Source organism: Kogia breviceps, chromosome 15, assembly GCF_026419965.1.
Source record: "Kogia breviceps isolate mKogBre1 chromosome 15, mKogBre1 haplotype 1, whole genome shotgun sequence".
Lineage (NCBI taxonomy): Eukaryota > Metazoa > Chordata > Mammalia > Artiodactyla > Physeteridae > Kogia > Kogia breviceps.
Window position 1 is genome coordinate 40204508 of NC_081324.1, and position 25871 is coordinate 40230378.

The 25871-nt window shown below is 36.4% G+C and overlaps 1 protein-coding gene across 2 annotated transcripts in view; it reads left to right on the top strand.

The window, feature by feature from the left end:
* Positions 1-21898, top strand: part of RPRD1A (regulation of nuclear pre-mRNA domain containing 1A) — a 77747-nt gene extending 55849 nt beyond the window's left edge. For both annotated transcript variants that reach the window (XM_059041397.2, XM_067014716.1), the window contains one exon: positions 18393-21898. In XM_059041397.2, the coding sequence (XP_058897380.1) occupies positions 18393-18542 (150 nt within the window). In that variant the 3' untranslated portion in view covers positions 18543-21898. The remainder of the gene's footprint in view (positions 1-18392) is intronic.
* The last annotated feature ends 3973 nt before the right edge of the window (positions 21899-25871 follow it).

Sequence of the window (25871 nt, forward strand, 5' to 3'; positions counted from 1 at the left end):
TCTCTTTCTGACTTACTTTACTCATATGACAGTCTCTAGGTCCATCCACATCTCTACAAATGACCCAGTTTCATTCCTTTTTATGGCTGAGTAATACTCCATTGTATATATGTACCACATCTTCTTTATCCATTTGTCTGTCGATGGGCATTTAAGTTGCTTTCATGACCTGGCTATTGTAAACAGGGTTACAATAAACATTGGGGTGCATGTGTCTTTTTGAATTACGGTTTTCTCTGGGTATATGCCCAGTAGTGGGATTGCTGGGTCATATGGTAATTCTATTTGTAGTTTTTTAAGGAACCTCCATACTCTTCTCCATAGTGGCTGTACCAATTTACATTCTCACCAACAGTGCAGGAGGGTTCCCTTTTCTCCATACCCTCTCCAGCATTTGTTGTTTGTAGATTTCTGACAATGAGCATTCTATCTGGTGTGAGGTGATACCTGATTGTAGTTTTGATTTGCATTTCTCTAATAGTTAGTGATGTTGATCAGCTTTTCATGTGCTTCTTGGCCATGTGTATGTCTTCTTTGGAGAAATGTCTATTTAGGTCTCTGCCCATTTTTGGATTGGGTTGTTTATTTTTTTAATATTGAGCTGCCTGAGCTGTTTATATATTTTGGAGATTAATCCTTTGTCCATTGATTTGTTTGCAAATATTTTCTCCTGAGGGTTGTGTTTTCGTCTTGTTTATGGTTTCCTTTTCTGTGCAAAAGCTTTTAATTTTCATTGGGTCCCATTTGTTTATTTTTGTTTTTATTTCCATTATTCTGGGAGGTGGGTCAATCTCTCCCTGCTTTTAGATTACTTACTTTTACTAATCCATGGGTTTAGGAATTGTGCAAGTAAAGAGGTATTTGAAAGTATATGGTTGGTGAAAATAATGGGCTCTGAGAAAGGATCTTAAGGATCATTTCAGTAAGCAAAGTAAATAATTATATAATGAGTCTTTATATTTTTTATTCTTTAAGTAAAGAATATTTATTTCCAGTAAATAAAATATTTATTACAACATAAATAATGTAGAGCTTTTTTTGGCTACATATGAACTTTTTTCTAGGCTCTGAGGGTTTTTTTCTTTTTTTTTTGGTGGTGTATATTTTTGACAATGTAGCACTGGCATTTTTTTGCTCATGCTAATTTTGGGACTACCTCAAACTTTTTAAACGTCAGCCATTCTTTTTTATTTTTTTTAAATTAAAAAAATATATTTATTTATTTTGGGCTGCATTGGGACTTTGTTGCTGGGTGCCAGCCGGCTTTCTCTAGTTGCAGTGAGCAGGGGCTGTTCTTCGTTGTGGTGCATAGGTTTCTCATTGTGGTAGCTTTTCTTGTTGTGGAGCACAGGCTCTAGGCACGTGGGCCTCAGTAGTTGTGGCCCACGATGTCAGTAGTTGTGACTCGCAGGCTCTAGAGCATAGGCTCAGTAGTTGTGGCCCACAGGCTTAGTTGCTCCATGGCATGTGGGATCTTCCTGGACCAGGGCTCGAACCTGTGTCCCCTGCATTGGCAGGCGGATTCTTAACCAACTGCGCCACCAGGGAAGTCCACGTCAGCCATTCTGAATCTTGGAGTTGTTTGTCACATTCTTATGTAATTAGTTTTTGAAATATAAATGTCTATATTAATTAATTGAGTCAGTGTTTAAGCCTGTAGAGTTTGTTTTAAAAACTTGACTTTTGTTATTTCTTGTTTTGGTTCTCTTGTCTTTGTTTCTTCTTCAGATTTCTTAAGGATATATTCTAAATTATAGATAAAAATCTTTTTATGTGTTCGAGAGATAAGGCTAAAGACATGCCTGTGGTTAGAAATTTTTCTCTGTTAATTGACCTGGTCTTGGATTAGTGAACACATCGAGAGGCAGTTTAGCCTTGTGCTGAAGAGTAGGGACTCTGGAACTGGATTACCTGAGATTAGATTCTGGCTTCACCACTTACTAGCTCAGTGACATTTGGCAAAGCGTTTGACCTCTCTGTACCTCAGTTTCCCTGTCTGTAAAATAGAGATAATAATTACACCTGCTTTATATGGTTATGAGCTTTAAATGAGTTGGGTGCTAAACTGCCCAGCATATAGGTAGTACCTCAGAAGTTTCAGCCCCAAACAAAAAGACTTGGAGGTTTTCTAACTAGTTTACATAAGTTTTATTTATAGGGATACTCTAAACAGAGTATAAGATGTCTGCAATGTTTTTATATCTATAGTCTTCTCAAAAAATGTTTATAGTCCTCTCAAGAAGTGTTTATATTCCTAGTTACATTCTTAGCATCTCAGTGATTGCAGCTGGATTCCTAAGTTATTTTAAACAATATGTTGAATCATTTTCTAAGATTCTGACTTAATCTGCAGCAGGCCTACCTCTCTGTTGTTTATAGAGTCTACCTCTCTTCAGAATTAGGTACAGTATTTGCTGGTGTGTACCTTCTTGGTAGTTCTTCATGACATCTGAGATGTAATTGCCTCAGAAATCAAGTTGATCTGAAGTGTTTTTTACCTTTTACCCCAGCGTTCTGGAATGTAATTGATTCTGTTAAGAGACTTGGACTTAATTAAAGTGTGGTGTTCACATTATTTCCTTGCCTGATTTAGATTTTCACTGTGTTCTGTAGAGAAAACAAAAGCAGAATAGATTTCTTTTTACAATGTTAGACTGAGTGGCAGCTTTTCCCACCTCCTAGAACTTATAGAAAAGATTATATATATTAAAATAAAGAAATTATAAAACCTAGTGTAGTCTGTCTTTATCATATAATTATATAATAAAGATATATATATCTTATGTTACATATATATTACATAAATATAAAGATATAATGAGAGGGAGATGAAACAGGAAGAGAAATGAAATGGAAGGAGAGAGATGAAATGGGAGGGTTGAGGTGAAATATAGAGATAAGGGGCTGCACTGTTCAGTAGGTGGCCACTGGCCACAGTGATATTTAAATTAATTACAATTAAATAAAATTTAAATTATCAGCACTAGCCATATTTCAGATGCTTAGTAGCCACATGTGGCTCTTGGCTACTCTTTTGGATAGTGCAGATATAGAACATGTCCATTGTCACAGAAAGTTCTGTTCATAATGATTGATAAAGATTGCTTAAAAGATAGATGTAGATAAAATGGGGAAATTATTACATATGAGGTATGTAATAACTATAATAAGAGAAGTAATGCTGTAGGTGCTCCCCTCCCTCAAACGGCAGTCTTCTTAGAAGGTGGATTACTGACAGGAATTGAATTGAAGAAATAAACCACATCCTGGCATGTGCTCTCTTAAAGGTGGGAGCATCTCATTTACACAAATGCTCTATGCTCAGAAGTGGAACACGGGGAAGAAGGAGGTTGGAACAACACACAGTGACTAAGGGTGTTGCAGTGGAAACAATCAGGAAGGTCGACTCCTGTGCATTCCCCCCTTCCTGGGCCAGGTAGCAGTGGTGAGGTGTCTGTGTCTTTGTAGGAGCTTGGAACAGGGGAAAAGGGTAGTGTCTCCTCCAGGCTGGTGAAGCCCAGGAGTGATGGGGATCATCTGTATCTGGAAAACCATTCCCTGGGATAATTCATGTTGGATCTTGTCCACTTTATTGACAACCCAAGTAGGTTGTACATACAATCTAATAATTACATAAAGATAGTAACATCACTGGAACCATCGAACATGTTTGAAAGGACAGTATGTAAGACAGCAGATTCAGAAGGAAGAACTTTTCCCCTAGGAAATAGTAGATAGAGAATTCAGCACAGTAATGTAAACTACTGAAAATGCCTAAACACCTCAAGATCCTGTCCCATCCCTAATTAGTATTCATCGGAAAACAGGATGTCCTCACAGCCATGTTATGAAAAGCTCTGTACTGTTTTATTCTGATCAACAAAGGAATGTTTGGGAATTCTAGGCAAGTAAACAAGGAAACAATGTAAACAATGACATAAAAACCTCAATGGCTATGAAATGAGAGTAGGTGAGAGTGGAACAGTCGAACAAGTGAGATACTTTGTGAGATTTTGAAAAACTAAAATTGTGTTGATGAAGTTTAAACGTAGTGTAATAAGTCAGTGCTCCATTGTTGGCACATGATGCTTTCCTAAAAATGTGAATAAAAATAAATTATACTAAATTTTAGCAACAAAAGCATATATTAAGAGGGACAATTTTTGCCCAGAGAGATTTTTTTAAATTACAAACTTCCTTGCTGTAGTTATTGATGTTTTTTAAGCCCCCATGTATTATTTGAGATATAAAGTTAGTAACGACATAATTTAATTATTAAATATAGACAATGCAATTTAAAAATAATATAGTCAGGAAGAACTGATCTTCAAGTTGAAGGTTTTAGTTTTTATTGAACTGGATATTGCAGTGCTGATTTAGACATTTTGACAGCAGTCTCATCAACTTCAATCCGTCAAGCAAAAGTTGTGTAACAATTTGCCATCTTCTCTTGCTTTCTTAGGAAATGTAAAGAAGCATTTTTGTCCTCTCTTTGGATTTGTGAAATTCCCTTTACTTTTGGATTACTGGAGTTTTTGATGTTGAATCCCAATTCAGAATAGTGAAATTCTGTTTTCATCATCTTTTAGCATGGAACATACAGCAAGCCAGCCAAAGTCCAGGGAGTATCTGTGTGGCAAGTATTTGCCACTCTTAGCATGTCTGATTTCTATCCTTGTATATTTGTTTGTTTGTTTTTATCACAAGTTTCAGCACCCACATACCTCCTCAGACTGCTGTACAAAACTGAAATGTTGACAGTAGTATCATGATAGGGTAGCTTTGACCTGTTTGCTAACGAATGTGTGAAAATCTGAATTTGGTGTCACAAAAGCTGTTTAGGATTATCTGTATATAGTGTATATACATAGTGAGTATTAGGTATACTGGTATATAGTATATATACATTTCACACAAAATGAACTTTGTGTTGTAAATGATAACAGAGTTAAGAGTTTCCTTTGACAGTAGAACTCAGCATGAGGCAAAGGAACAAAAACAGAGGAGAGAAAAAAGGAAAGAGGAAGAAAGAAGGAAAACTGGGAAAAAGAAGATAGGAGCAAAGAGTACAGCTTTCTTCACACCTGCCAGAATTTAATGTTGGTTCCCATTCAGCAGCTGGTATTGCCAGATGACTCTTTTTCCTCAGCTCACTACCTAGACCTGTCCGAGAATTTATCTGTAGGAAGGAGTGGAGCATCTGGATGACTAGTGCTAGTGAGGTAGATTGACTTTTAGGACGTCACCTCGGGCTCTGCCTGCTAGATTTCATTCTCTCTGCAATCCCATGTTGTTACTCCTTCTTGTCTCATCAGTGAGCACCATTTTCCTTCATTTGAGTGTCTACACTCATAATGAAAACAACAACAAAAACTCCTATTCATCAAGAAACCCTGCTCTTGAAGCCTCTAAGAGATTATTAGTTTTTAGATTCCCAGAATTCTTTGGCCTCTTGAATGCAATATCCCAATCCTGCATAAGGGAAACATTTCCATACATTATGTGGGTGAAAAATTACCAGTGCCTAACCTGATACCTGCTGTTGCACTTAAACTCCATTGTAAGGGAGATAATTTAAATTTTTATCATAAAATAATAACTGATACTTAGCATTTACTCTGTGTGTGAAGGTACTATTCTATGTACTGATTGTATTTTTATTTGTGACTATATGAGGTGGATTACTATTATTATACCTGTCTTATGAATGAGAACACTGAGGCACAGAAGTATTAACATTATCTTCAAAAGGAAATTTGAAAAATACATTAATTACATTAAAATGAATACATTAAAACCACGTAGCTCCTGATAACACTTCAGTGTATTTCCTTAATCTTATAAAAATCGTAGATTAAAAACATCATTTTAAGCATAATTATAAAAAATGTTAAACAGTTGTAGCCATACTGTATGTACAAATTTACATCCAACTCAGGTATTTATCTTGGTTAGTCTTCAGTGAGTATGGAGTATGGATTAGAATAATGAACTGAGAATTATGGGTTCTAGAACTTACTGTGTGAACTTGAAAAACTTGTGCAATATCAAGCCCTTTTTTTCAAAATGTAGATATCAAACCTAATGATTTGTGAGATCTATTTAAGTTCTAAAATTCAGTGCTTTTGACTTTTTCCCTATTCCCTTCTTATAGTTAGAAACTTCTGAGTACTTTAGAAATTCATCTTTTGAAAGCAATATGCAGAATTTAAATTTTTTTCCTTGCCTTTTATTCCTAAAACACTTTCCCATCATAAAAACAATACATGTTTATTATAGAAAATTTGGAAAATACTGAAAAAAAAAACCAACTCAAAAGTTTACACCAACCTCTGAAAACACTTATTATTAATATTTTAATGTATTTCACTCCACTCTGGTTTTTTTGTTTGTTTTAAATAATTGTGTATATTTAGTCTCATCTTTTAAAAAATGTTTGTGAAAGTGATTTTTTAACAACATTATAGGTGGCTAGCATTTATTGTATCTTTTGTTTCCTTTATTTCAAACGGGTGGAACTTTAAAAAAGGTCCATTTATCCACATCGGGTTAAATAAGTTGTACTTACTGGATTTACTGAAAGAACTAGGTCCATGTGACAGATTGGGGGGGGGGATATTTACTATCAAGAATATTGGAAGTTATCTATTTACTACAAGTCCTCATCACCTCTCCAAGTTCATTCCTTCAGTACACCATTGTAATTTATTGGGGGAGTGGTATTTTTGATAGCTATACCTTCTAATTTATCCACTCCTTACTTTTGAAGTAAGGTTCATGTTAGAACTAGAATTTATCTTGGTAATTTTGATACCATTACACACATAAGATTTGATAAAATGTGAACCTCTTAGATAGTTAAATCAGTCAAAATTTTAAGGAGAGCCTTATGTCATTCACACTAACAATCTCACAGAAAGAATTCTGTCAGGCATAACTTCATAAAGCAAAAATTCTTTGTAAAGCACCTACTAAATCTGGTTATGCTTAGATCAGGTTATGGAGAAAGGCACTGCTTCAAAGTAAAGCCAGTTCCATTTTTGGAATCTTTCTAATATCCAGTGATCTTATTCCAATATAAAGTAATAGTCTTGGGTGTTTTTTAGGATTAATGAACTTAGTACATTTTAAAATTGAGATAATTTACATACAGCGAAAATACACATATATTAACTAGGCAGGTCATTATCAGTAAACTTGATAAATTTTGATAACTTGTTAGATGCTAAACACATTATGCTACAGTAATGTGCTTTATATTCTAATTCCTAATGAGATTTTAGTTACCTTTTGACTTTTGGGACCATAGCTAAATGTGTTCAGTTTTCTTTGATTAAAAAGGTGTATTCATGAAACATCAGAAATATTGCAGAAATATGAGAACATGGCCCTTTTTAACCTTTTTTGAGTTGCCAACAGGTTTGAAAAATGCACACGTGCACAAATTTGCTTACAACTTCAGTTGAATTAGGGCTGCCTCTAATACGCATCTTTGGCTCAGTTTAATAACCATTGGTCCATAACTAGTGCAAATTGAATGGGAATCAATGTGAATCTTGCATTGCTTTCATTATCACTTTTCTCTGCTTAAAAATTTCTACTGTCAGTTCCTACATTTAGATTCCTCTAAGCTAACTGCATCAACATGACCAGGACCTGGCTTGGCATCACTTCATGGAAGAAAGCAGTGGTCATGTAGCTGTTAGTCAGCATGGTGATATAGCTGTGGTAACGTAAATAGTGTTAAGCTACACTAAGTGTTCAGAATATGGAAAGTACGTTCTATTTTATTGGATGCTGGTTAAAATAACAGCCAGATTTATGTCTTGAACTCAGGCTGGATTCTGCGTTAGCAAAGGGAATTAACACAGTGTTTATTCAGAGGCAGAGGCCAGGATGGCAAAGGAAATGGAAACAAAATACATTGGAGACAGTTGAGCAAATGGGGATATCAGAGATCACACTTGAGGACAGGCATAATTTATGTGCTACCTGTCTTCAGATGCTTTGAAAGCTATCAGAAGAGAAGAGTTGGGTTTACATAAGAAGGCAGAACCTAGGACCAGTGGATATGTTCCAGGTGACAAGCAAGACCATTCTGGCAATTAGAACTGTCCTAATGTGAAAGGATTACTTAATAAATGTTTCAGCCTCAGCTATCTACATCTACAGCAAACCTTAAATACAGCCCCAGTCCTGGCCAGATTAATGTAAAACCTCACAATAAAAATTTATTTACCTCAGTTTTTATTGCCTGGTAATCACGTTCAGCTTTTGCAAAATTTACAAAGCATGCCAAAAGGCAAGAAACAGCCTGAAGAGACAAAACAAGGATCAGAAACAAGTTCTTGTATGACACAAATTCTGGAATCACCAGTTGAGGAATTTAAAATAACTGATGAATATGTTTACAGCTCTAATGAAAAGTAGACACCATTCAAGAACAGATCTAAGTAGAGGTGAACATGCTTTTAAGAAAGAATCAAAAGCAAATTTTAAATGTTAGAAATAAACACTGGCAAATGAAAAGTGCCTTTGATGATCACCTCAGTAGACTGGACACTGCTGAGGAAAAAATCAATGAGCTTGATAGTAGAAACTTTCCAAACTGAAATGCAAAAAGAAAATAGAACAACAACAAGCAACAACCTCCCTTCCCAAACAAAATAAAAACCAAACACAGCACTCAAGAATTGTGGGACAGTTTGGAAAAGTGTAACATACATGTGCTTGGAATACCAGAAGAACAAATGAAGCAGAAGAAATGTTTGAAGTAATAATGGCCAAGAAATTCCAGAGTTAATGACAGACATCAAACCACTGACCCAGGAAACACAGAACAAACACCTGACAGGATATCAAAAAATCTAGTTTGCACTTAGGCATGTCATATTCAAACTGCAGAAAACGAAAGGCAAAGAGAAAACCTTGAAAAAAAACAGAGGGAAAAAACATCTTACCTGTAGGCTAAGAATTACAGTGCACTTCTCAGTAGAATCACACAAGCAAGAAGGGAGTGGGGTGAAAAGTGTTGAAGGAAAAACACCAACCTAAAATTCTATATCCATTGAAACTGTTCTTTAAAAGTGAAGGATAAAGTAGTGTTTGCTGTTACTGAAGGTGGTCAAGAAGAGGTTGAATGACAAGGACAAGAGAAATGTTGGGTCTAATGTTTTTCTATATATAAACAACTGGCTCTGGGAGATGGTAGTATATATTCAGCAAACATGTATTTCAGATTTTTGAGGAATGTTACAAACCAGATTCCCTTCTTGGAGCTTCACTCTGGACATGAGCACATTGGAGATTGGAGCAGGGATGTAGCAGAGAAACTATGTGTGCTCCCAAACAGCCCAGAACCTCTCATTTATGGCCTGCCTATTAAAGCCTTGTGTAACAGTGTTCCATGGGACACCCAATTTGGGAAATATCAAATTGGCTGACCTCCATGACCCTGAAATAGTGTGATTCTTTAGTAACTGGGTAATACATACCAAGGGAGTGAGACTAAAAGGTCACACAGAAAATTAAAATAATTTAGGCTAAAAGGTCACACAAAATGAAAATTTATAGAAAGCATAATTAAGTACTTCCTAATTTAAATACAGACAAGTAGAAAAATTAATTTGTTATATCTCACTTCCTTAAATTCCTTCTTCCCACTTGATTTTGAAGTTGCTTACAGATAAATGACCTCAGTTATATGCTGCCTATCAGCTCCCCCTCCCCCTCCAAGGTCAAAACTGATGATTAGTGATAGGTTCAGCTTTCCTGGAATATTGGTCATTGGACTAGCCCCTTTCCTTTTCTTGTTTCTTTTTCCTTGTGTCTTCTGTATGTTGCTGCTATTATTATTAGTCCTTCTTTTGTTGTTGTTGTTTGTTAAAGTCTCTAGGCCCATATGCTGTTACTCATGAGAAAATAACAGCTCCTCTCCATTACTGGGGATTCCAGAAATGTTTTGATGGCAGAATTAGACTACCTAATACAAGTCACAGTTTGTTTCCTAAACGTGTTGGATTTTGAGTTTTAGGGACATAACCGTTAGTCATGTGACTGTGGTGATCCTATATTTCATGTAAGGTAGATTTCAGTTGGATAACACACTTCTAAAGAATACCCATCCCAATAACAATTCCAGTATACAAGAGGCAGGATAGCATAATGGTTAAGCATGAGGACTCTGAAGCCAGACTGTCTAGGTTTCAAGCTTTTTTGACCCTGTCTGTTGACTTAAGAGGAAGTTTCTTAATTAGTGGTTAATTGTGCTTTAGTTTTATTATCTGTAATGCATGGATAATAAGAATCTCTACCTATGAAGATTAAGGACCACTTAGAACAGCGTTTGGCACTTAGTAAGCACATGAAAATCTTGGTTAGGGTCACACTCAGTCTAGAAATGTATAAAGCTTATTTATAACAATATCTACCCTCATTACAATTTAGCATTTTTTATTTTTTAAAACCCAGTCGATAACCAGGTAGGCATTAGGTTCCTTGCAGAAAACTAAGTCCCTGAGAAAATATTAAATCTTCTTTCTACTTGTTAATCCAGAAGGCTAATGAGCCTTCATGGCAATAGAATTATAACTTATTGACAGGTGGGAATTACCTATTTTAAGAATATTTTAGAAGTAAAATCTGCTTTTATTGTAGAATACTTATTTAAGAGAATGATAGTAAGCCCTCAAAGGAACTGCAAGATATAAGACAGTCTGTTAGATGACATTTATTTACACTAAAGTATTTCCCACTAAAAGGTAACTTTTCTGCAGATGGTCAAGGAAAAATGGTTCCATCAGAGATGTGTGGGATAATGTGAAAAGAGAAAGGATTTGATATGTTACTTTTAAAATATTTTAATTATATATACAATAGTTTTTAACAATTGCAGGACTAGATCCCAAGCTAAGTTTGGGTATTTGTTTTCTAGAAGACAAGTTAGGGCAAACCAGAGATCTTTACCTGCTTTACACTCTGTTACCTGGAGATGGCAACAGACTTGACTAATCTCCCCGACAATCATGGAATTTCTTGGCCTTTAAGAAAATAAGTGGTATTTTAAAAATATTGATTGATACTTCAATTAACTTTTCCTGTCTAATCTAGCAAAGAGCCCCAACTCCAAGGTGAGCAAAATGAAGTAAATTACGGTGGATCCTGAAAAATGAGAATCAGAGCTTCTAAATAGTTATATTGAAAAAAATCACTTAAGAAAGACTTGTTAACATTTAAAGAGAGGCAGAAGACGTAATGAAATACATATCAAAGAACAAAACCATTTAGGGGTCTGCAGAAGAACAAATAAAAGGAACCAAGATTATGAAGATTACCATCAACCTAAGGGGTTCTGTAACATGTTCTGAAGATTATGTCTTGATACTCTTTTGAATGAAGATAACTAGCTCCACCTTCAATGTTAATTTGTGCTTTTGTGACTCAAGGACCACCTTATTTTATTCTCAAATATGTAGTTAACTATGATGACTGATTAAAGATGATGTAACAGGTAAATTTTAAGTAACCAAAACTGAATCAACCAGATTTCAGACTAAGGATACATACAGTGAGATATAAAGGGAGAAATTAAATTGCTTAGGTGTTTGCATAGATACAGCTTGTGGAATACTATGGAAATAAGATATCGTATGGAAATACTACATCACTCCATCTTTAAGAAATGCTGTTGTGGAGAAAGTCTTTAATGCTAGGATGTCCGTGTTTTTTTGGCTGAAAAAAATATCCTCATATGTCTTTTAAAACTGGGGGTTGTGCAGCCCATATTGTTATACTTGAAAGGCACCCTAAACATTGATTTCACAAATGAAAAGTGAGAGAGAATGCATTATCGAAGCCTTGTTTTCAGAGCATTCTGGAATCTGGATTACACTCAACTTGATTCCTACAAAAGCTACACAGCTTGCTCACTAGAATCAGGATTGGGCTTCCTAACGATATATTCCTCTTTCTGCTACAGCAGCTGTCTCTCAGGAAGTGGGTAGGAAGGAAGGGGCTGTAATATGGTAGGCATGATACTTGAAATTGTTGACCACGGCCCTTAATGGCCACTAAAGATGCACATGTGGGTACAGTTGAATTTCTCCAAGTTTTTTTTTTTTAAGTCAGAGTCATGTGTGAAAGAAGAGAACAGAATTATTAGTAGCATGTGCAAGATAAAGGCAGCCCATATATATATATATATATATATATAAAAATTCAGAAATAGTTAAGCTATTTATTTTAAGCAACTGAAATATTAGAACAACTGTATCTGGATCAGCCCTAAAATGAATAAGAACTCCAAATTTTAGGAAATTTATCCTCTTAGCTGTTGTTTTTGGTGCAAGATGGTTCTGATACCATCCCAGAATGATAACTGCAGTTCTATGGCACTTCATAATTTGAAAACTTCCACATTAACTTATTTAAGCCTCACAGCCCAATAAAATAGATACCCATATTTTACAAAGGAAGCAGCTGAGGCTTAGATAATCGTAGGGTGCCCTTGCCTAAAATTACAGGTAGTAAATTGAGGAGGTGGTACTTGTATCCAGATCTTTTGACCTAATGCCCAGGAGAATCGACTGGGGGACCTGTTCACACCCAGTGCTCTGCTGAACACTGTAAGGAATATAGATACAAAGTGTGTTTTCCCCTAATTATGAAAACTAGAAAACAGTATAGTAGTATTTAAGTTCAGAAATAACTTGAATAGTAGCAGATCATAGGAAGTTAGTGTGAAACTAAAGTAGGAAAAGTTTCTATGGCAAAGTTTGGTCTTAAAATAGGTCTTGTAAAATGGAGATTTGGATACACTATATACTCAACATTAGCTGTAAAGAAAAGCATTTCTAGTGGTGGTTCAGATTTCAACCCAGCTCTAACCCACTCTAACTGCACACAAGATAGATAACACCTCCTGATTCATTAATGTTGAAATATAGTCAGACGAGGGTTTGCAGTTTTAGGGTGGTGGTGGTGGTGATACCAGCAAGTAAATTAAGAACAAAAATACAGACCTTGTTGAATGAGGGGGGAATAGTGAGGGAGAAGTAAAATGACTCATGTAAACAGTCAACAGGAAATGAGGTGAAGCATTGGTTCCCAAAGTGGCAGCTGATCTTTCAGCGGAAATTCTGCAGGCCAGAAAGGAGTGGCATGATGCATTTAAAGTGACAAAAGGGAAGAACCTACAACCAAGAATACTCTACCCAGCAAGACTCTCATTCAGATTTGATGGAGAAATCAAAAGCTTTACAGACAAGTAACAGGTAAAAGATTTCAGCACCACCAAACCAGCTTTACGGCTATTAATGGAACTTCTCTGGGTGAAAAAGAAAAGGCCACAACTAGAAACAAAATTACAGAATGAAAAAGCTCACAGATAAAGGCGAACATACAGTAAAGGTAGGAAATCATCCATACCCAAAGCTAGTAGGGAAGTTAGACAAAAGTAGTAAAATTATCTGTCCACAATAAGGAGGTAAGGGATGCACAAGACAAGATGTAAAATATCAAAAACAGTAATTGTGAGGGGGGAGAGTACAAATGCAGGGTATTTTAAATGCATTTGAAATTAAGAGACCAGCAACTTAGAGCAATCACGTATCTGTATAGACTGCTATTCCAAAACCTCAAGGTAACCACAAACCAGAAAATCTATAATAGATATAAACACAAAAAAGAAGGAGGAATCCAAACATAATACTAAAAATAGTCATCAGATCACAGGAGAAGAGAACAAAAGAAGAGAGACCAAAGGGGACCAAAGGGTGGGAGGGATAAATTTGGAATTCGAGGTTAACAGATACAGACTACTATATATAAAATAGATAACAAGGACCTGTATGGCACAGGGAACTATATTCAATATCTTGTAATAACCTATAATGGAAAAGAATCTAAAAGAATATATATAGATATATTCTTTATATTATATATAACTGAACCACTTTTGCCGTGCATCTGAAACATTGTAAGTCAACTATACTTCAATTAAAAAATAAAAATTAAAAAGACTTAAATACACAGAATAGTCAGAACACTATACCTTTGCAGTAAAAGTAGTTCAGTATTTATTGCTGAGGGAAGGGGCTTAATTTTTTAATGCTTTGGCTTTTCAGCAGTTTTTTTAAAAATTTAAAATTCAGGTCCTTCCCCTTCTTTGGGGCTGGAACAGAGCTAAATTCTTTTAGGAAAAAGAAAGGTTATTTAGGTTAAAACGAAATAAGTGTTTTGAAAGCTGTTTTTGCAAAATGCGGGTTTAGTTAGAAAAGAATGAGAAAACTGAAAGGGACTTATGTAGCGGCCTTACCTCTTGATGCGTTTATCAGATTAGACTACCACACCTTTGACTTGCCCTGATACATGCATGCCACTGGATCCACGTTTGTGTTTTCTCTTTCATGCTTAGGGTAACTTTTGGTTTACTGAGAATAAAAAGAGATATTTCTTTTCTCCCACTCCAGCTTTATTGAAGTAAATTGGCACATAAAATTGTATATAAAGTCTACGACGAGATGATTTAACACATGTATTTGTGAAATGATTACCACAATCAGGTTAATTAATATATTCATCACTTCACATGGTTACTTTGGTGATGAGAACACAAGGTCTACCCTCTTAGCAGATTATCAAGTGTACAACACAGTATTATTAACTATAATCACCTTCTGTACATTAGATCCCCAGAGCATATTCATTTTATAACTGAAGGCTTGTACCTTTTGACCAGTATCTCCCCATCTCCCACCCCCCCCTCCACCCCAGTCCCTGGTCACCATCATTCTGTTCTGTTTCTGTGAGTTCATCTTTTTTTAAGGGTCCACATATAAGTGAGATTATATAGTATTTGTCTTTCTCTGTCTGGCTAATTTCAGTTAGCGTAATGTCTTCTAGGTTTGTCCAGGTTGTTGCAAATGACAGAATTTCCTTCATTCTCATAGCTGAATATTCCACTGTGTATATGTACCACGTCTTTATCCATTCACCTGTTGACAAAGAGTTGGGTTGTTTCCATATCTTGGCTGTTGTGAATAATGCTGCGATGAACATGGGAGTGCAGGTACCTCTTCTAGACACTGATTTTGTTTTGAGGTCAGTGTTAGATATTTGTTCTGACACCAGGAGGGCGCTGTTTTATTACCTGTTTCTTTCTCATGCAAAATCTTTGAGTCAGGTCTGTGGAACTAGGAGTGGGACAATGGCAAGCTTTTCTTTAAGTGATGCCCCTCCTGTAGGAGCTGAGCTGTTGGTGAAGGGAAGGGGTGCAGGAGTCTGTGTTCCTCTTGGCTTGCCTCTTCTTGTGAAGACCACCATCTCCTGAATCGGGGGCAAGGGTTATCCGTGCCCCAGTATTCTCAGCTTCCGCATCTAAGGTAGAGCCTGTGTTTCACGGAGTGGGGCTGAGCAGAAGAAGGGCGCCCTCAGGCTCTTAAACTTAAAAATTTTGAACCCTTAATCCTCTCCTTTTTTGTTTACTTGTAAAGTAGCCTTGACTTCCCCCCCACATTGCTGTATTTTCTCCTATTGCCCAATTTTATTTTCTTCATTGTATTTATACTTGAAATAATATTGATATGTATGGTTTTTTATGCCTCCTTCCCCCTGAAATGTTAGCTTTGTAAAGGCAAGAGATCTCATCTGTTTTGTTTAACACTGTTATCTCCAGTGCTTAATAAATATATACTAGCCATATGCTGGGGACTGCCATCACAACACTCGCAGTCTTGTAGGGCAGAGAGGAGGATTGTAAATAGACAGTCAACAACATTTTTCTAAAGGTGCTATGAAAGAGAAGAGTGCATTCATGGTGGTGTGATGATTCTGACCCAAGAGAATTACTATCATTATTGTACATCAGAATCAAAACAATATACACATCTTATTGTAAGCATCGTTACCATAGGAAGCCAACTTGTGGAATCTTGGAGCCTCTTTCTAGACCACCAGTGAGGCAATTGAAAAGTTTTGGGACTATGGCCTGGATCAGAATTGGGTAGTTAGTCAGGTTTCATCTGGTTTTTTCTTCAGGCTAACATCAAATAGTTAACCAGAGCTACTTAAATCTTTTGTCTTTCAGATGAAAGTCGGCCTGTGACAGTAGCAGAAAGCTTTTGAGTACTACTTTTGTTCCTAATTTAGTAAAGCACGATTGTACTCGCTTATGAAGGATAATCGCTCTTCTCACAGGATTATTGAGAGGATTAAATGAGTTCATATTCTAATGCCTGGCATATTATGGGCATTCAATAAATGGCAGCTTTTGATTATGTTTACCAATTTTTTTGTATGCAGTGTTGCCAATTGGTAGAAGGCTTTTATCAATAATTGCCACAGATCCTTTGAATCAAAGGATTAATATAAACCTTAATAATTGAAGTACAGCCTATCTGGATGCTAGAAACTAGAAATTAGGGTGAGCAATAATGACCACTAAAGGCACATAAGACATTTCTCAAAACATCTAGCCTAGAGAGGAGCAGAGAGTAATTACTTTTGAGCAGGTTTGAACCGCATCTGGCTGTGTCATGCTGACCCCAGAGTACTTTAGGTGTTACTTATTAAAGAATGATTTAGTAAGAACAGTGGGACAGATGGACATATGTGTTTGCCCCCCTATCAGCATGTTCTGAGGAAGACACGTGTGCTAAATGAGATGTGTATGGAGATCCGACTGAGAAGTATGCATCTAGAAAGAAATACTCTGGTGCTTCTCTTTTGTTTGCCACTCTGAGCTGTTATGCTGAAACCTGCCTGGTGTTCCAGTGTGTCACTGGCAAAGGGGAAAAGGGAACAGGAAAATCTTACCTTGAGGTTATAGATCCCAATTAAACTCTCTTTTACTCAACCTTGATCTTCATGATGGATTAGAAATTCAGGAACAGGCAAACATGGCAAAGATTGACCCCTGTCTTATGTGCCCAAAGCTATCCTAGAACATATCCAGCTTTCACCCTTGTCTGCTTTGTCTGCCATTGTGCCCAGTTCCCCATGCTTCAGAAATCTTCTCCTTTCCCCCATTCCCTTAGAGCAGTTGGGATATAGTAATTCTGACAAACTCCTTTCCCTAAGTGTAGTTATTCTTTAAAAAAGGAGGCTCAGTAACACAAAGTTTGCTGATTTCATTTTAGACAGAAAAACCATAGAGAAGTAGCTCACAAGTTGGCTGTGTATTAGCATCTTTTGTGGGAGCTTTTACAAAATTTGAGAGCTCTGGATCCACTGCCAGAGATTCTCATTTAATTGATAGATAGTGAAGGCTGGAGTTCTCTTGAAAATTCTGAGTTTCTTCAAAAATTTCCTAGGTGATTCAGTCAGAGTTGAGAAACAGCTAAAGAAGAAGGGCTCTTTGTGGATAGACCTTCTACCCCAGATGAAAGCTAAATCACTCACCTGGTCTGTATGTTTGAGATCACCCTTGGTCAGAGGGAAGGAGAGGGTTGTAGGCTTTATAGAGGGAATAATACCCACTTTCTAGGTTCCCCTCTTCACATCCCACCTCTACTAGGTGATGGAGTAAAGAAGGTTCCTCTCTCTTTGTTGAAGTCTGGAAACTTCAGTTAAAAGATATTTCCAGTACAGAGAATGGGCTGTTTCCCCCCTAAGCCAAACATGATCTTAATTATTTTCCAGCCTCTGACTCCTTAGGCTGCTGTTTGCAGGGTTTCCTAACCTTTTTTGTGTGCCATTGTAATCCTTTGGTGATCTGGCGAAGCCTTGGACCCCCTTCTCAAGTTAAATATTTTAAATGTAGAAAATAAAATGCATAGCATTACAATGGAAACAAGTTATATTGAAGTAGAGTTATTGAAATAATAAAATTTGTACAGTAATATATACTTCTTTACTGATATATTAAATTACATGTAGCGGTTGGTCTAATAATTTCAAAGTAGTCATAAATGTAAACAGTAGTTTAAGATAGATGTGAAAAACTGTAAAGTAATATTGAAGCAACTGGTTTCTATTAAACTTACAGATACTGATAATGCTCCTGTGGTCTGCTGCCAACATTCAGAATTGAAAACAGTGCTAAATTTCAGTTTAAGTTTGTGAAAATAAATACATACTTTTTCTTATCCGAGCTCCTGTATACCTGAAAATCTTATATGCTGCGGTTAAGTATATTAATATTTTAGTCTTCTTTTTACAAGTGTGAAACAACAGCTTACGATTGTGGGTTTTCATAATAATAATAATAATAATGAGTTTACCTACTTGAGTATTTCCCAAGTCCCTCTTTTGATCCTAAAGCTCACATTATAATCTTGTTATTCAGCATAAACTGAATGTTTTACCAGATTTAATGCAGAAGCATTAGCTAGATAAGCTAGATAGCTCTTCTCTGAACTCCCAGAAATGCTAATGAGAGTGGTTTGATGTTACAGGAATACAAGCGCAAGTTAGCCAGAGTTTCCCTGGTGCGAAAAGAACTCAGGTCCCGGATCCAGAGCCTGCCGGACTTATCTCGATTGCCCAATGTCACTGGCAGCCACATGCACCTGCCCTTTGCAGGGGACATCTACAGTGAAGATTGATGACCAGTCTCTTTCCAGGGCCCAGGACTTTGCAAGAGATGGAGACAGGTTAGGTGGATAGTCCTGTAGTGTTATTTTTGTATATTGTTGAGAGAGTGACATTAACAAAAAGAAAGTAATTTATAAAATTGTTTAAAATGTTGGTTTGTTTACTATTTTATTGGTAAGTTAACATGACTTAGTTTAAACAAAGTGAATCTCTGTGTATTAATAAGCTCACAAATAGTGATTATTTTCAAAAGATCTTTTTGTAAATTTTTTTGATTCAGGGCCTTGTGAGAAATTCCATGTTTCTATTTCTTCATGTCTTTTCAAATGATTTTCTTTATTTTCTTCAGTATCTAATCATGTATAGTATGTAATTCCTAAAGTGTAAGAACTAATCAGGAGTTTGTTGAGAATTTATTATGGTATAGTTAGGACTTGATTGTAGAAGGGACTAAGTGTTCCAAATTAATTTTCACCCTTCTCCCCAACCAAAATAGCAGTTCTGTGCCTCTCAATGCCTTTGATTCCTATTTCCTAGAGGTTAATAATTTAACAGTAAACATGGATGTCATTTTGAGAGTCAGATCAGAACCTAGACAACTTTTCCACAATAGCACTGTAGGGGTTCCATTCTAACTGCCACAGTGTAGAATAAAAGGAGTGTTAAATAGGGACCCCCTTGAATAAACTGTTTATTATTATTTGGATAGATTAATATGAAAATGCTCTGGAAATGTTATAAATTTTGACATTGTACCAAGAGAACAACTCTGATTCGAGAACTGATTTCTAGTTGTCAAATCAGACTCCTTTTAACATAATTGATCCCTTTAACATAAAGCCATCTGTGGGATTAAAAGAAGTGTAAAATAATGATACTTTATTATTCTCCTAGCCATTTAACTTTAAAAACAATAGTATTTTTAGCTTTAATATCTCAAGAACACAATATTCATTAATGTTCAGTAAAGTAGCCTGGAACATTTTTAATGTTTCCTTAAGGTGTTTGAATGACTGTATATTTGGAAATTAAGCAGTGCTACACTACAGGGTAGATCTGGTAAATATTATATTTGTATATTTAGAATTACCAAAACAAATGTACTTTTTTTTTTTACCTTTTATTTCTAACCCTGTGTGTTAGAGCAGTTGCATGCTCTCCTGCTTTCTCTTTAAATCACATTGTTAAGCTGTGGATTTTGTACTCAGTGATGATTTAGGATGAACGTTTTTTTCATTCATTACTTTACATATTAGACATTTTTCTTTTCGTTGTAAGAAGATTCAACTTAGATAGTCAATAAAACATCTTTTAGATCCCAGAAACCAGTTATGTCTCACTAGTCTGAATGGCTTCACTCTTTCTCAGTATTAGAGATTATAGCTAAAATGAATTTATATGTGAAGGAGAAGACAAATATTTATTTTTAGTAGCCAGTAGTTTTGGGAACAGTGCTTTTAACAGTTTGACCTCTCCGAAACAGACACACAGAGAAGTAGTTCCCACATATGGCTTATATTCCAAAGTTTTTTAGTCAACTTTTGGGACTCGGGGCACATTTTTTCACAGGAACGGTAGTAATTAGATTCTCTGTGAACACTACCACAGAAAGCTCACCCAGGAATCTAATCCACTTAACCACGAATGTACTTAACTTGTAATGTGGTTGACAAATTACTGGTTGTAGATCCTGACCAACATTTGTAACGTCACTAAGAAAATGGTGTGTAGCAGCCAGACTTACACATTGGGGTGTATGTCTGCCTTCTGTACTTCTGTCCCTAGGTGTAGGATATATAAGAAAAAGATTCAGCATGGTGGTGGAGGGTGTAACCAATGCACAATTATTAAAACCTGGTTATACCTGTTGTAAAAGTATGCCACATAAGTTAATTTTTGTTAAAGTGAAAGCAAAAACTTGTGTATGAATTTATTTTCAGCATCTTGACCTTATTTATGATCTGCTGAACTGTTGATTTATCTATTCAAAATACATTTTTTCCATTTAAAACTAATTTATAAACTATGTACTCCTGGGAAGATTTGAAACCTATTAGAAGTTTGTTGAAATATTTTCGCCATTTAAGACAGACTTCTGACTTAGATACTGATTTTAATGCCAGTATCTGCTCTAAATATTTATGATAAAAATGCATTATTTTTTAAAGAGCTTGATGCGATTTGTGATAAGTGATAGTACACAACCTGAATCCTACTCCCAATTTCACCCTCTGACCAATCCTCCACAAGCCTTCAGTTGGTTGATTTACTGACTGTAAACACAAATGATATGGTCTGGTTTAGAAGTTATGCTTTCAGCCTTATGATAATTAACATGGTAAGCCTTAGCAGTAAATAGCTTTCCTTTCTAAAAGGGAGACTACATTTTCTCAAGAAATGGGACTAGCTGGGGGTACTATAATACCAGATTCTGAATCTTGAGCATTTTCTTCACTGTGTACGTGAGGCAAATCATGCATTTTTGAGTGCAGCTTGGCCTGGCCCCTCAAGAGAAAAGCATGTCACCATACTTGCAGTAGGGGTATTTTGCTTTGAATAGATACCATCACTCTTTTCTCCACAAACAGTGCAGAGAGCTGTCTGGAGTGGCAGTTTGAACAGATTCCCTGGCATTCCCTCTGCTCCTTCTATCATTACAGTAAGTAAAAGAACCACATGGGGGAACCCGGGAGTCTGAGAAAATGAGCTGTGCTTAATACCCAACCTCCCGTTCTAGGAAAACCAGTCCAGGTGCAGCTATTTTGGTACCTCTTCTCACATGCACTCTGAATCAGGGTTTTTCTGTAAAAACTCCTTCAGGATCAGCAACAGCTGGGATGACCTTGTCATCTTGATTTGCAAAATTAAAATAACAAACCTAGGTTGTCGTCACTGTAGATGAGCAACTCATCTATTATCATTATTGAACTGGTTCTGAGAAATCTTTAGAAAGAAAACACTCAAAAGTAAAAATTAATTAGGAAAGTTAGAATGTCCTTTCTGAATTTTCCATTCAAAAAATTTATATTATATGAAATAACATAAAGCTCTATACTGCTTTGTATTCTATTAAGAAGTAGCTCCTAAGATGTAGTCTTGTTCAATACTTGTTGCACTGTATCAAAGCTTTTTAAAGTGTAAATCCAATTCTTCTCTGTATAGAAAGGGAGCATTGTGTTACTTACTGAATTTATTTATATAGCGCATTTGTTGCCATCTGTAATTCCAGCCATCCACACATGAGTCTGTTCTGAGGTGGCAGTAGCACACGGGAAGATGCAGTTTCCCTATTTCTTTACCCCTTTTTCTTTGGTGGTATCTGATGACAATATAAGATGTTCTTAATAAAGTTTTACGTTCTTTTTGAGATGTGTAGATTATTTTTGTGAATTTGTTTAATTGGATATGGGGTGGGGAGGGAGACATTAATGGACTGGGAGGGTAACAAAGTACTGGAAGTGTCCAGCAGTGTTACTGTGGAGAAACTGCCAAAGGAGATTCTATTTGCTTGGTCAATGGGAGCCAAACTTGAGCGAACATCCGAATCACCTGGAGGGCTTATTAAACTATAGGTTGCTGGGCCCCACCCCTAGAGGTTCTGGGATAAGGCCTGATAGTTTACATTTCTAACAATTTGATGCTAATGCCACTGAATTTAGGGACATTTTGACAACCACTGCTATAGAGTAATTTTCAAGACTGTGATTTAAAATTCTAGGTAATTTCAGGCAGTTCCAAGTAATAAGATAATGAAGTATGGGTTTTACAGTTCTGTATATAGTGGTTCCTTTGGGCAGAGAACAAGACCATATCTTGTTTTGTGACCTACTGCACAGAATTAGTGCTTTTGAGTGAACAGATTCACTTGGTACCTTGAAATCCCTGGAGTACAGGTCCTCTCATGACATCTTGAATTTAAAGCAGAATTGGAAAATACTAGAAATCTGAGGGAATCTCTAGGGCAGTGTTTGCCAAACTCCTTTCATAAGACTCACTTGGGACATTTGCAAAAAGGGCACATACCTCCTGAATCGGAATTCTCTGTGATTCTTATCTAGAAAGTCTGGGAGGTCTAGTCCTTAGGCTAGTGCCCTTGGTTCTCCATTCCTGGATGGCCTCTTGTCACTTTATCTGAATCCGGGTGTTTTCCCGTTCCCATTCCAAATTTCCTCTCTTGCAGCAGTAGGTTTTATACAGTGGGACCTGTATCCAGAGATTCTGTTTCAGAAGATTCGGCATAGATTTGGAAATCTGCATTTTAAACAAGCTACCAAGATGATTCTGATGCAGGTAATTCTTGACTGCACTTTGAGAAACAATGCCCTGCAAAGCAAATTATGGTCTATGGTAGGTCACGCATTTATAGTACTTACTGTACACCAGGGCTGCTCTAAGCACTTCACATATCCTTTGCAATAGATACTCTGATTATTCTAGTTTTACATATGGGGAAGCTAAGACACAGTGTAAATTCTGTGTGACCCTGAGCAAGTCAAATGGTGAAGCTGGGATTCAGACCCAGCTCCAAGTTTGACTCTGAGCCTGTGCTTCTGAACCACTACATAATGCTGCCTGTTACACTGATATGTTGTGTAGCAGCTCCATCATCACCATATCCACATTTTGGATAACATGTGAAGTTATAGTGAAATTATAACATGCGAATATTCAAATTAAAAAGTAACATCTTAGCTAGAAGTGTGGTGAAGGAGGGGGGCTTATGAAAAGATATTATACGCAGTTGTGTGTTGTTTTTATTGAGGTAAAATGTATGTAACATAAAACTCACCATTTTAAAGTGTACTCTGGCATTAAATTCATTGTTGATTAACATTGTTGTGCAACCATCACCACCATCCATCTTTAGAACATTTTCATCTTCCCCATTTAAAACTCTACCCATTAAACTATAACTCCCTATCCCTCCAGCCCCTTGCAATCATTTTACTTGTGTCTCTATGAATTTGACTTCTCCAGCTACCTCATATAAGTGGAATTATAAAATATTTGTTCTTTTGTGCTTGGCTTATTAAACTTAGCATAATCTCCTCTAGGTTCGTTCATGTTGTATCGTGTCAGGATTTCCTTTTTCTTAAAAAATTAATTTTCTCACCACAGACATTTTTTATTTATTTATTTATTTTTGGCTTCATTGGGTCTGTTGCTGTTCGGGCTTTCTTTAGTTGCATCGGGCGGGGCTACTCTTCGTGGCAGTGCGTGGGCCTCTCATTGAGGTGGCTTCTCTTGTTGAGGAGCACGGGCTCTAAGGCATGTGGGCTTCAGTAGTTGAGGCACACGGACTCAGTAGTTGTGGCACGTGGGCTCTAGAGCGCAGACTCAGTAGTTGTGACTCATGGGCTTAGTTGCTCCACGGCATGTGGGATCTTCCTGGACCAGGGCTTGAACCCGTGTCCCCTGCATTGGCAGGCGGATTCTTAACCACTGCGCCACCAGGGAAGCTCTTGAATTTCCCTTTTTAAGGCTCAGTAGTATTCCATTGTATAGCTATAGAATGGAATATTTTGTTTATCCAATGGATATTTTGTTTATCCATTCGTCTGTTGATGGACCCTGGATTGCTTCCACCTTTTGACTTCCACCTTTTGATGAACTATTGATAGGGATAGTCTAGACAACATTTTAATGAATACTATGTTTATGGCATGATGTTAAATCTTGTGAGATATACAGAGATTATTCAACTGCACGGCTGCTGTCAAAAAATTTACAATCTAGTGGGAATGGATACAGTAACAATTTTTAGAATTAACCAAAACTTGCTTTTATTTTTAAACTAGCGTATTTCTTCGAAGCCAGTGGTTACATAGGCCAGCATTATTAGCCTCAGCTGGGAACTTCTTTGAAGTGCTGAAGTCTCAGGCTCCAGACCTACTGAATTAGAAAATCTAAGATTGGGGACCAACAGTGTATCTTTTAAACAAGCCCTCTAGGTAATTCTAATGCACACTCAAGTTCCAGGTTTGTTTTGTGTACCACTGTTCTAGGCCTCCAACACCTTACCTTAACACTTTATTCTCAAGTATGGGAAAACTTTAGAGGGAATAAAAGGACTTGGTCCAACAAAAGCAATTGTAAAGAAATGTGCTTTTCCTGACAAGCCAAGGAATGCTTTTTATCTGCCTTATTTCTACTCTTAGGAACCCCACTCTGTCCACCCTGGCAAATTTTTCCATATTTTCTTATTTCATTTCTCTGTCTAGTGCATCTCTTGTCATTCTTCTGAGGGTGGTAGAGTGAAGGAGAAACAGTAATGCAGTCTGAGCTCTGACCATCATCTGCCTTATCTAAAAGACTGATTAGCCCTTGGTATAATTACACCGCCACAGGTTTAGCCATTTTATTTGCTGAAGTCCCTGTGATTTTATTTCCAACTTGTTGGATGCCATCAAAAATGAAAACTGTATTTTACTGCCCTTTTTATAAATGGATCACTGACTAAAATGGAATGACTAAAGTGAATTTTAGAATTACACATTTCACATTTGAATTCTATGCATCATGGAAAAAGTAAAAAATTGAAATTTTGAATTAATTTAAATGAAATTGTGCAGAGCCATTAGCTTATTCAGATGTATCTAGAAAAATTCAGTTGTATTGGTAGTGTTTAGTTTGGTTGATTGTCTTAAAGTCATATTTCAAATATACAAAGAAATATTTTTTTAAATAAAACATGTTTATTTATGGAAATACAAGTTAAACAAGAAATTCTAAGAGGTTTAAATCATATATTAATACATTATTACATTAGTATTTAGTGTCTCCTTTTTCCAGCTCTTGATATTTATGTTATAAAATCTTGTAATACTTTTATGGGATCAAGTTACTAGCAGAGAGCTCACAATGCTGTTTGATTCTTAAGGGTCTTTGCATAATTTAGTGATAACTGCCATAAGGTGGTTGTGGTTTTGGTTGTGGTTTTGTGATTTGAACTGTTAGACTGCAGCTGAAGTGTGCTTAACAGAAGGAAATTCAGTTTTCATTCTTTTTGAGCTGGTTTTTGAGCTCTGCAGGACCTCGGGCACACTTCATGTCCATGTCCAGTTCCTTGTACCTTTATCTAATTGATAGCTCTTGATACCCTATCCTAGTCATTAGTGCTTAGCATTCTCCCTGTTAGAGTTGCTAGTCTCTCCCTACCTTGGCTAGCATGAGGAAGAAAGACTAACTTCTTTCTAGTTCCTTCGTCTTTTCTTCCTTGCTTTTATGTCCATTGATGGACAGAGCAATTACAATTGTGGTAAAGTTTTACATCAACAGAATAAAGCTCTTTTTCTATTTTGGTGTAATTTTCCCACCAGGAACCAATGAAAAGCAAACTA